Genomic DNA, 12,302 nt, shown 5'->3' with positions numbered 1-12,302 from the left:
TCCCTCATGGTTTTGCTGTGGCTTTGGGTCGATATTTGGCGATCTCAAAAAAGTTGAGCAAAGGTGTCAGAAAGTTAGAGCTAATTGAAAGCAATTGTTTGGTGCCATTCTGGTAGCCTAAAACGGCTTTTAACGTGAGAAATCTCGACTCGAATGCACCCAGGCTTCGCTGCCAATTGTATAATTGTGAGTAGTTTGAGGTATTGCTACTATTCTGTGGACCTATATATGAACTGTTCTCATTGATACAGATGTAGAGCACTCAGGATAAGTCAGACCCGCATTTCTTGATCGTTTATTGGACCCTCACTTTCATAGTAAAAGGTTAAAAGAGGAGATTTCAACTAATGTTACAGGGCACTTTCATCATATTACAGTAACACAACAATCGGCAATATCAGGCAGTATAAATCACCACCCTTCTTCTATTTGCATGACATACGTAAACACACAACATTTGTATCATTGTCAGAGAGGAGATATAAACCAGTTACTCATCATGAAGTTGAAGGCAGCTTGCATAGTTTACTACAAGCTGGACACAGACCAGTAAGGGCTGGTTATGCACTAAACTAAGCCATGTACATTTTATTGGATTGTGTATACAGTGGCAAGTCATCATAAAAAGAAGGATGAGTTTTTTATTATATATATTTACAGGCGATGAAAAATAGTGGATTAGCTGGTGTTCTTTGCTACTACTAATTTAGACGTTAAAACGAATTTTGATCCTGGTCATTCGTATTGTCACTTGATCTGGCCACTCTTCATCCAACATATCTATCCACTTTCTTCTGGTAGACTCGTGCAGAGAATTGACCCAAGTTTCAATATTGGTATTTCGCTGAATAGCAGCCCATCTCACCATGATCTTGTCCTTGACTCTATTACTACCATCGGCACTCAGGAAGGGAACTTGATTCAGAAAAAGCATAATTTCTGTTTGATTTGTTGAAACCATTTTTCCTGCGCTGGGTCGTACAAAGTAGCGCTCTGGTTGTCCTTTCACATTGGGGCTGGCATTGCTGGTCAAGAACTTGAACAATATGATGTGATCATCGGGAATCATGTTTTTGAGCGAGAAGGTCAGTGTTTGGCCTCGACGAAACGGTGGATTAAAGTAGAGACGAGGCTTTTGAGGTGGGCTTTTAAGTGTTTCGATTAAAAGTGACATTTGTCTTTCATGATCCGTCATGAATGCATCTTGCTGCTGATCTTGCTCTTGTTGTTGTGAGTCATTGTAGTTGTTTTGGAATGAGAGCACGCTATCTTTGGATGCGAATACGGTAGGCTTATCTTCATCTGATGCAGGACTCTTGATGATACTATGCATTGTGTTGGCAGCATTGTCCATCATTGCTTGGCTATGTACGATAATGCTCATCAAAGGAGGAGATGGCGGAGGAGCAGGTGCCACGTTACGGAATCGTGGAACTGGACTCGGTTCCACAAACATAATTCGTGGGTTGTAGCCCCAACAGTCATCATCAACAGTGCCACCATTCTCATCATCATCAGCGTCGTGTGTATTTTGAAATGCGACCATCTTTCTACTGCTTGGTTTACTGTAAGTGGTGTTATCATCTGTCAACAGCGTATCCGAAGATGAGGATTCAATTGGTTGGTGGTTGTTTGCTTCCTGGAAGCAGGGATGGTGATGTAAAGAGCGGTTGTGCTTTTGCAATTTTCGAATCTCTTCTCTGCGCTGTTGCCTTCTCTTTTTACGCTCTGCTATTGCTTCTGCTGAATCTTCTCCTCGATTGATCAAAATACCAATGGGTTTTGTTGCTGATAATGGACTTGGCTTCTCTGACGATGAGGACTCTTCGTCGACCTCATTGCTGAGATCCAGTGTATCGATACTAGGCCTTGGAGATGAGTCCTCTATGTCTCTGGATGGCGAGGATTTTTTCTTGCCATTGAAGAATTGTTTCAAACGACTCACAGAAGATGAGGCTGAGGAACGTGTTGCGATTGAATCAGAATCATTCTTCTTCTTTCTCGATGGAATGGGGTTTGCCGGCATCCAGCTTTTCAGATTTTGCCATACACCTTGCTTGGCTTCATTGAGTGTAATGTCGTTTTTTGTAGAGATGAATGTGGTTTTGGAAGCATTGTTGTTGCTGTGGGGCCAAATCGGAGTTGTGAGTGAGAGGAAGGATCTGCTACTTTTGGCACTGGTTGTGCTCTTTTGACTATAAACAGACGAAGCATATTGTCTCCTCATGGTTGGTATTGTTGAAAAGGAAGAAATTACGAAAAAAAAAAGAAGAGGACGAAAGAAAAAAGGAAGCCAGAAGAGGAGGAGGAGGAGGAGGAGGGGGGGGGGGGGTGATTATATATATATATATATATATATATTTTCAATACAAATATTTGTTTTGTTTGGATGACCACAAAAGAGACTTTATCGGGAGGAAACTGTTCCGAAGTCAGTGTATGAACAATGGTGCTATTGTTCTTTCTGTCTTGTGACAATAATTTACATCATTTGTTCATTAGTGCAAAATATGGAATTTATTGAATTGTAGATGAAAATGTAAATGTTGAGTAAATTAAGGGAAGAGTTCACCAAGAATACGAATGGTATCTTCAGGACACTTGACGCTGTGGCCAACAACATCAGGATGGGTGTAAATCTCGTAGTCATTGCCTCCCTCGAAGGTCTTGTCGCCAAAGAAATGGATGGTCCTGAAGCCGTCTGCCTTGAGATGCTTCAAACAGTAGGTCTTGTCCCAGCCAGTAGGGAACACATCGAATGAAATTTGGCCACCAATGGAGAAGGTCAAAGCCAAATGGGCAAATTCTTTTCTGAGGGCCTCAACAAAGTTCTTGCGAAGACCTCTAGCAAGATCATATTTCTCAAACTCATTACGCTCTTCTCTTGAACAGTTACGCCCAATAGGAGACACATTGATCATACCGTTACGGAATTCAATAAAGGTACCGCTACACAGATTTGGCAACATGAGCATATAGACCCAGTTACCAGCACCCAAAAAAACCACTTACCGCTTCTTGGGAAGATCCATATCAGCAATATAACGCAAACAAAAGTTGACCAACTTGGTGTATTCCTCTTCACCAATCCATTGAATGAAACTCTATTGTATTGATTTTAGAGATAACTTTCTGTTGTTTGTATGAATGTTTACCTGAGAAGCCATTTGCTTACCTAAGCGATAGGCAGTGAGACCATTTTCAGCAAAGCAAAAGTCAAAATCCTCAAGGACTAATCACAGCAGATATCGTTTAATCATCTCTCGCCATATACCTAGCCATCACTCGACTACTTACTGGAGTTACCAAGTTGTTCGTATTGCTTGCTAAGATCTGAACCACCAACGAAACCGATAGCGGTCTTTTTGCGAAGGTTAGCCAAAGTATCCTTCATCTCCTTGGAAACAAACTACAAGACAGTGTCAGAGAGGCACATACACGCGTGTAATGACCAAGGACAGCATATACTTACAGCACGAGCAGGAGTCAAGGTACCATCCACATCAAAAAGGACAATGGTATCGGGATGTTGACGTTCAGAGAATTCAGTGGCAGGAGACATTTTAAGTTAATGGAAAGAAGATATCGAGAATCGACAAGTCAAAAAATTTAATTTATATAGATCCGTTGAACCAATTATAAAACCATACGTTCAACGACGATCCTAATCAAGCTGAGTGTGTTTGCTCTATATGCTGCTGCTGTAGTCTAAATCAAAGACCTTTGTTGGGAATTTTAATATGAACATTTACAAAATGTTGGCTGTTCTACCTTACTGCAAGGGCCTGAAACTGTTGCAATATGAAACACCTACGTAGAGAGATGCAAGATTGCCATGTTAGCTTGCATCTTCAAGCATGTTGTTATGGCAACTCCATGTATACATATATGCCTCTAATCCAATGAAGAGGAACACGTTTTTGCCTAAATTTGCTAGACTCATATTGCCACTAGATGCGTTTTTGACACATTTCATTAATTCTGTATTACAGTGTATCTATGGTTTATGAATAATTGGATATGCCAAGAGGATGAAGATGTTCAGGCGCTTTTGGCTCAATATCATCAAATCAGATTTCTTGATTTGATTTAGATTGAATGGAGTTTACATTCTTCTGCTATCCGATGTGTGTTCAAACATTGCCCTATCTGTAGCTGAGTGCTTCAGTTTTGTGACATGTCCCATCCATCAGCAAGGCAGCGATTGATTTGCATTGAAAGTGTCAATCAGATAGCCTATATTCAATCCCAAATCATGATATCCAAATAAGAAAGCACTGCATGTACTCAACAGGCTTTGAATTCAAATGTTGTTTGGTCTGACATCTAGCCATCGACCTAGTACTCTCGAAGCTAGAGTATGACCCTACTCTGTCTGTGGCGAATTTTATCAAGAAGCAATACAAATCAAGAGAATCTCGATGGAACCATTGACCGTCTCTATTGTAGCATGTCATTGGCACCCATTTGCTTGACATTTGAAGCAAGAAAGAGAGAAAGTAACGTCACAGAGCAATTACCACAACAAGCCTTCGTTTCCTTTGTATCATCTCCTTTTGCTTTTGCATCGTATTTGCTCCCCATGTCCACCAACAAACCCATCACTCAATTCTCATGTAAGTAGGCCCGCTCATGTAGCATGATATGTGAGCCTAAACTAAATCTACATTTTGTAGTTCGTTCTCAAAAGGAGTTGACAATCTGGGATGGCTACCCCGAGTTCAAGGCTGTCAACAACTTTGAAAAGTAAGAAATGCACCACTTGGACATTAGGATGAAATGCTGACAATCTATCATAGGCCTGAAACTACAGTTCGTATGTTCCATTATAGCAGATACGGCCATGTTTACGCCTACTCCACTAATTTAAGGTATAAACATTGCGTGGATGTGTTGGCGACAATAGCTAACCCAAGATTTGCATCGATATACAGCGTCAAGGTCTTTGATGCTTCTACCATGGAGAAGCTGTGCGAAATTGAAAGAGCCAACGTCATTGATTTCTGGCTTTCTCCTCAGGGCAGCTATCTGGCTACTTGGGAGCGTCCTAGTAAGTCATTCTTTCCTCCTCCTCATCATGTGGATGGGCATCCTCACCACCTTTTTTTTTTCCAATTAGCCAAACTTGAGAACGGTGCTGGCAGCAACAATCTTGTTATTTGGGACACAAAGACTGGCCAAGAGATTGCCGCCTTTTCTCAAAAAGCTCAAAACAACTGGTAAATGGGATCATGCATATTTGATGGATGGGGTATGCGTTAACATTTATATTTCAGGAACTTTCAATGGACTGATGATGAAAAGTATTGTGCTCGTATGGTCACTGGCGAAGTTCAGTTCTGGGAGAGCAAGAATATTGGCAAATGTAAGTAGCAGGCCATGTGCAAAAGGGACAATTGGGGCGTTGGATTAATCATAAGTGTGTATTATCAGCTGTATGGGCTAGACTTAAGTTGGAGGGTGTTGCTCAATTCTCATTGAGTCCCGGCAAGGCACCTGCTGTCGCTGTGTTTATCCCTGAAAAGAACGTAAGCTAAACATGTCAAAACAATAGAGGATTTGTCAGACTCACCATGTGTTGCTGTATAGGGTGCACCTGCTATTGTTCGCATGTACAGTATTCCCAACTTCAACACAGCATTGTCCAACAAAACCTTCTACAAGGCTGACAGAATCTCAATGTACTGGAATGATTTGGGTACCAATTTGCTGGTGTTGACCATGACTGATGTGGACAAGTCAAACAAATCATACTATGGCGAGACCAACTTGTATTATCTTGCAGTGGCTGGTAACTTTGACTGTCGCGTTCCTCTTGACAAGGAAGGACCTATTCACGATGTCACTTGGGGTCCTGACTCCAAGGAGTTCGTCGTGGTATACGGTTCCATGCCTGCCAAAGCAACCTTGTTTGACCATCGCGCTACACCTGTGTTCGACTTCGGTATTAATCCTCGTAATTTTGTGAAATACAATCCTCAGGGACGTACTATTTGTATCGCTGGTTTTGGTAACTTGAACGGCACAGTCGATCTCTGGGACAGAAAGACGTTAAAGAAAATCAACACCTTTGCTGCCTCTAATGCATCTCATTGTGAATGGTCTCCTTGCGGTAGATATCTCTTGACTGCTACTTTAACGCCTCGTCTTCGTGTAGACAATGGTTTCAAGTTGTGGCACCACTCTGGTACATTGATTTACGAGGAAGCTGTGGATGAGCTTTATCAAATTGGATACCGCCCTGAGCCTGCTGCTCGTTATCCTATGCGCAATGTGTCTCCCCCTCCCAACCCCATCAAAATTCTCCCTACTGCTGGTGGTGGTGCCAAGGCAGCTGCTGTCCCTACTGGCGCTTACAGACCTCCTCATCTTAGAGGTTCCGCCACGCCTACATCTCTCTCTGATAGAGCTGCTGCTTTAGATGGTATTGGACGTTCTCCTACTTCTCAACGTAGAGTTGTTGGTGCCAAGTCTGGTGGTAACAATGCTAACAAGAACGGAAAGAAAGATGCTCCTTCTCCCAAACCTCAAGCACAACAACCTGTTGTGAATCCTGAGGAGAAGCAAAAGAAGATTCGTAATCTTGAAAAGAAGTTGAGACAGATTAGAGAGCTGAAGGAAAAAATGGCTAAGGGTGAAGAATTAGCCCCTGCTCAACAACAAAAGGTTACCACTGAAGTGGCTGTTATGAGAGAACTTGCCAATCTTCAACTTTAGACGTCGTAGAGTGTGAAAATAATAACTGGTGATGAGTGATGAAAAATTGTTGTATTTAAATAAAATATCTAATCATTTTCTGCGATAAACTGTTGCTATCATTGTTTGTGTGGATACGTCTGTCATTCAGATCACGGTAGTCCATGTTTCCACCTACATAGCTTATAGAATGAACAGGCTTGTTTATGGGTGCAATTTACATTCGTATGCTATTTGCGGTTGTGTCCAGAGCTAATTCGCAAACTAAACCAGTAGAACGAACTCTTCTACGATGCATCAGATTTGTGTTGATGGAAATAATTCATATACAGGTAGACACTATCCTTGCATTGCGTCTTACTACTGGTAGTCATGTAAAACACAGCGAGCTTTGGATATGTTTGACGCGTAATTTCTCACGTTAAAAGCTGTTTTAGACTACCAGAATGGCACCAAACAATTGCTTTCAATTAGCTCTAACTTTCTGACACCTTTGCTCAATTTTTTTGAGATCACCAAATATCGACCCAAAACCACAGCAAAACCATGAGGGATACCTCATGGTTTTCATCGAAAATCAAACGATCGCGTTTTTCTCCTCGAAAATGAAGACTGTCACTATGGCATATATCAGATCAAAATGTTTCTCTTGATTAAGCGCAGCCCCTAAAACCTACTCTGTGAGATTTTCATATGTAAAATCTCAACATTTTTGCCAAAACCCTCAATTCATATTTTTACAGATTGCTCAGCAAGTTCTTTGATAACATCTCTCATAATTGGTACCATTGGATGCGCCTTGAAAAGTACTTCAAAACAGCTTAAGGAAGTATATGATAATTTGTACAACTTATATAATCGAATCTTGCAAAATAGGTCGGATATGGTCCAAAAAATTCTAAAACGAACAAATCAAAAAACTATATATGACGGAGATTTAATAAATTTGGCTTCTGGTTGATGGCAAATACAGTTGACATTAATGCCATTATGCTGATCCTGATGCTTTTGAAAGCTTACAAGAAGGAGGTTACTATGAAGATGAAAGAGTACAATAATAATAGCTTTATCTGGCTTTTTTGTTTTGCTTCTTTCATAGGATTTCAAGTTCGCAACATTTAATCGTTGCAAATTGCGAGTTTAGCGTCAGGGTTTACACAATAGGTATAGTAACACTATCTTTTTTACAATCTGGAGATTAAGTTTATTATGTTTTGGTAAATTGAATCTATAGCTTAGATTTAAGCAAAGGTGGAGAATTCTTGGGAATAAGGTTGTTTTCCTTTAAAACGTCATAAATTTCATACAAGGCGTCTTCATCTTCAATAGTGGCGGGCATATTGATCGCTTTGCCATCCACCATCTCTCTGATACTTCTTCTCAAGACCTTGCCGCTTCTCGTTTTAGGTAGTCTGGGTATAATCACGGCCTTCTCAAAGCAAGCAATGGCACCTAAATCTTGGCGTGTAGCTTGCACCAAGTCTTTCAAAAGCTTACTTCTATCCACTTTGGTGTCGGGGCTGTAGTGTTTCAAGACCAATATACCCAAAGGAACATGACCTTTCATCTTGTCTGGCAAAGGGACAACGCAGCATTCAGCAACCAAGGGATGAGAACTGAGAATTTCTTCAATGGACCCCGTAGACAGACGATGGCCAGCAATGTTGATAATATCATCTGTTCTCGACATGATGTGGACGAATCCTTCTTCATCAATCATACCAGCATCGCCTGTGTCGTAATAGCCTGGATATTTATCAAAGTAGCTTGACTTGTAACCTGCCTCGTTGTTCCATAATCTAGGAAATGCGCCAGGAGGCAAAGGCAACTTCAACACAATATTACCAAATTGATTGGGCCCAGTTGTCTCTTCTACTGAGCCTTCCTTCAATATTCTGATTTGAGATCCAGGTACCTGTTTACCAGCAGACCCCCATTTGACAGCAGCGCGCGGATTCTTTTCTACGCCAGCACATGTCGCTGTTACTGGAGATCCCACTATAAATATCATCAATATGAAGCCCATACTTCATTTTTTCATGTACAAATATACTTACATTCCGTGCTCCAATAATTGTCAATCACAGTGCAATTCTCATGTACCAAATTCTGACACCATTTCAAAGTTTCAGGATCACTTCTCTCACCCGCCAAAAACAAGGATGTCAATGAGCTCAAATCATACTTTTTGGCCAGTAAGCCTTGTGGGTCTTCGCGAGCAATAGCACGAGCTGCTGTAGGAGCAGTGAACATTGTTTTGACACCGTATTCAGATATCAGTCGCCAGAATGTACCAGCATCTGGTGTGCCAATGGGTTTACCTTCATACAAAATTGTGGTTGCACCGATAAGCATTGGACCATAGATGGTATAGCTATGACTAACAGCCCAACTACACACCAAACAGGCAACTGTCAATCATCCTGCTCTTTCGCATATTACATTTCCACTTACCCAATATCACTTGCTGTGAAAATAGTGTCGCCCTTTCTGACATTAAAGACATAATCAACGGACCATCTTAATACGACAGCATGTCCACCATTGGAACGAACCACGCCCTATAAAGCGGATGTTATTAAATACCTCATACATCAAGCACCTCGTCTCTCTCAAGTTACCTTGGGTTGCCCAGTCGTACCGCTTGTGTATAACACATACAATGGGTCATCACTGTCTACAGGGACACACGTCTTGAACAATGCGTCCTTGGATCGAATTCTGTCCATTTCGTCGTCATAGTCTCGATCGCCCTGAGCGTAATTCATCAATGCTCTTTCTTGGTTAGGTCTTTGGTATACAATGCGAATAGGAACGTGATGGCTTGACAACCTAAGGGCGCTTTCCAAAAGAGCTGTAAAAGAAGAATAGCATTAGTCTATACGAAATAAAATGTACACATAGTAACACGCTACGTTTATAAGGAATAGCTCGCTTGGGTTCAATACCACAGCTAGCAGTAAGCACAATCTTTGGCTTGCAATCATCGATTCTCTTGGCCAGTTCCTTGGGAGCAAAACCACCAAACACAACACTGTGAATAACACCCATTCGAGCACAAGCCAAGAATGCAAACACGGCTTCAGGCACCATGGGCATATAAATCAAAACTGTATCACCCTTGGATAAACCATACGAATGAAACACGCCAGCCAATGTCTGAACGTGTTCCAAGACTTGAGCATAGGTAAATGTGATCTTGGAGTTCGTCACTGCAGAATCCCAAATGAGACAAGGCTGATCTGCGATGCTATCCATATGGCGATCGAGGCAGTTGTAGCAGGTATTCAGTTTTCCATTAGGAAACCAAATGTATGGATTGGGTCCACCTTCTTCACGTTCACCAAGCACAGCAGAGGGCCTCTCAAACCAGTCAATGTCTTGAGATGCTCGTTCCCATAATTTGTAGTCTATAAGCTGTTCTTTCATATTTTTATTTGTGTGAAAATAGTGAGATGGAGAGAGAGAGAGAGAGAGAGAGAGAGAAAGGGGGGAAATAAAGATTAAGGAAGGAGTCTTTATACTGCAAGCAGCATTTGTATGCTATGTGTGCACCTTTTTACGTATATAGGGACATGCATATCACTGCGTGTGAATTAATATTTAGAGTTAAATTTTGAAGCTACCATCATTTCAAGCGTGCGAATGCTACTCTTATACATGACTGAATGAATCTCAGGCTATGTCATGTGGCGTATTCGTTGTATGACATTTGGTATTTATATGTTGATTAGTCCACTTTCTTAAGCCATTACTCGACTCTATACAACTTTTATATGCAGAATCTGCAGACATGTCAAATCAAATTGGACTGGAATGGAGGATGGCGCTTGCTTACCGTACGCATTGATGTGATCCACACAAGTCTCAAAGATGTCCTGAGCTCCTCTACTGTGATCCCGCTTCTTTTTAATCAAATTAACATCCACAAACAACCGAAAGCGTCTTGTCAGCGACGATGACGACGTTGGCACCGTGCAGAATGCTGGCAAATGTAGTGAAGTTGTACGTTGTTTTGGCCGTTTTTCGGATATCTCTTCAGCCTGTGTTGTTACATTCGATCTCGGTCTTTCAGATAAATCTGAGTAGCGCTTTTTGGAATGCTCTATTGCACAAGATGCTTCTTGGGCTCTGTCAATCATACAATACGGAATACATTTTGTTGCAGTCAATGAGTCGAGCGAATGTCTCGTACTGCCGTAAGGTAGCTCAAGCTTTGAATCAAACGATCTTTCTTTTGTGTGAATTACCATTTGTAATATGGAGAGTGGAGGGAAAAAGAAAAAGTAGAATACTCGCCACAAAATGTTAACCGTGTGTGTCCGAAAGCGCTCTACCAAATTTGGTTGATTACTATTAGTTTCTATTTCAAGATATGTAGTCAGTATGCTTTGTTCATCGGCGGCATTGCCGCTACCTTCGTAATGCGTGTTAATGCCTGTTACAACTCAAGTGACAGGACATTAGCAGCAAGGCAGTAGAGATCTGACTACATCGCTATTTGAAGTCAGTAAGAAGATACACGTAACTGCATGAACATGTAGTGAATGCTATCATTTTAAAATCTATTGTTGCCATTTCTACAAATTTGCACCTTTGGTATTTGGGCTTGCCATGGCTTTTGCCTTGCAAAATGCAAGTGTATTTTCTGCGTTCTAACAACAATCTCTAAGTATTGTCTTTACTTTTTAGTGATATCTGGTGGTTGATGATGTTATTGCTTTACTTTTTTTTTTAAATGCTTTACTACGCTTTTCATGCACGCTTTTCTTTCAAGCGTTTTTATCTTGATATGAATTGGGCCTGGACATGAAGGCGGATTGACAGTAGGCTTGCATAGATCTTTGGGACTCTGTTATGATCTGTGCCTCCAGTCAGATTAATCTTGAGAACTTGGGCGGTTTCCCATGCCATTGACAATAGCCCCCTTTGGTTTTCTTCTTTACAAATCGAACTATTGGCCGTGGCTCCAGGGTTAATACATGTTTCTTCGTAACATCTGTGTTCTGAAATTCAGCCTTCTATTGATGCAAAAAGTGGAAATTTTTAGTAGTCTTCTTGTTAGCTTACGAGTTGCTGACATTTTCCTTTGTTTCTCAAATGGATAGTCTTCGTTAGCAAATCACCGTTCGCAGTTGGTTCTTCTACAAGATATATATGGAAAATCAAGATGGTCCAAGCTTGAACTCGCTAGCAGTAATTGATATGGATGTCTATTCTAGTTTCCAACGTCTTCAAGAGGCTTATGTGGTTTTTTTTCCAAATAATACGAGCCTGTCTACACTAGGGATGGCTCTCTACCTTCGCTTCGGTGAGAGACAACCTACGAAGCGGTAGTTTGGGTCATCAATTGTTCTTGCCTAGCTTATCAAAATACTGCTACTTTCATTTCAACCCTCGATTTACATATGGGAGCCCCTCGTATTATCTAAAGATCTGACTCTAATGTAATGTCCCATATCGGTATACTCGTTAGATACTTCATACATGTAAGCAGTATACCGGTATTACTCCTTTCCAATCAAGAGTGTGCCTGATGCAGCAAGAACTGAGTACATTTAAGCCGTAACTTCTCGTGTTAGAAGCCGTTTTAGGCTGTCATAGTA

The 12,302-nt window shown here is 41.1% G+C and overlaps 4 protein-coding genes across 4 annotated transcripts; 1 reads left to right on the top strand and 3 right to left on the bottom strand.

Moving 5' to 3' along the window:
- Positions 1 to 706: 706 nt before the first annotated feature.
- Positions 707 to 2,227, bottom strand: THR4 (threonine synthase; the record flags this gene model as incomplete). Its single annotated transcript, XM_064825331.1, has 1 exon — positions 707 to 2,227. The coding sequence occupies one exon, from the start codon at positions 2,225 to 2,227 to the stop codon at positions 707 to 709; it is 1,521 nt and encodes a 506-aa protein (XP_064680708.1).
- Positions 2,228 to 2,555: 328 nt separating this feature from the next.
- ATC70_006049 (uncharacterized protein) lies at positions 2,556 to 3,562 on the bottom strand (the record flags this gene model as incomplete). The annotated part of the gene is made up of 5 exons (XM_064825330.1): positions 2,556 to 2,949; positions 3,013 to 3,104; positions 3,156 to 3,232; positions 3,298 to 3,409; positions 3,473 to 3,562. The coding sequence occupies 5 exons, from the start codon at positions 3,560 to 3,562 to the stop codon at positions 2,556 to 2,558; spliced, it is 765 nt and encodes a 254-aa protein (XP_064680707.1).
- Positions 3,563 to 4,450: 888 nt separating this feature from the next.
- ATC70_006048 (uncharacterized protein) lies at positions 4,451 to 6,717 on the top strand (the record flags this gene model as incomplete). Its single annotated transcript, XM_064825329.1, has 8 exons — positions 4,451 to 4,616; positions 4,677 to 4,746; positions 4,800 to 4,871; positions 4,935 to 5,050; positions 5,120 to 5,219; positions 5,277 to 5,365; positions 5,434 to 5,528; positions 5,590 to 6,717. 8 exons carry the CDS (start codon positions 4,451 to 4,453, stop codon positions 6,715 to 6,717), a joined length of 1,836 nt encoding a protein of 611 aa, XP_064680706.1.
- A 1,207-nt stretch (positions 6,718 to 7,924) lies between these two features.
- On the bottom strand, positions 7,925 to 10,125 carry ATC70_006047 (uncharacterized protein; the record flags this gene model as incomplete). Its single annotated transcript, XM_064825328.1, has 5 exons — positions 7,925 to 8,694; positions 8,754 to 9,088; positions 9,151 to 9,257; positions 9,318 to 9,550; positions 9,612 to 10,125. 5 exons carry the CDS (start codon positions 10,123 to 10,125, stop codon positions 7,925 to 7,927), a joined length of 1,959 nt encoding a protein of 652 aa, XP_064680705.1.
- Between the last annotated feature and the right edge of the window lie 2,177 nt (positions 10,126 to 12,302).

This window comes from Mucor velutinosus, assembly GCF_035048745.1.
Source record: "Mucor velutinosus strain NIH1002 chromosome Unknown tig00001544, whole genome shotgun sequence".
Lineage (NCBI taxonomy): Eukaryota > Fungi > Mucoromycota > Mucoromycetes > Mucorales > Mucoraceae > Mucor > Mucor velutinosus.
Note: the sequence above shows the minus strand (reverse complement) of the source record. Positions and strands in the feature narration are given on the sequence as shown.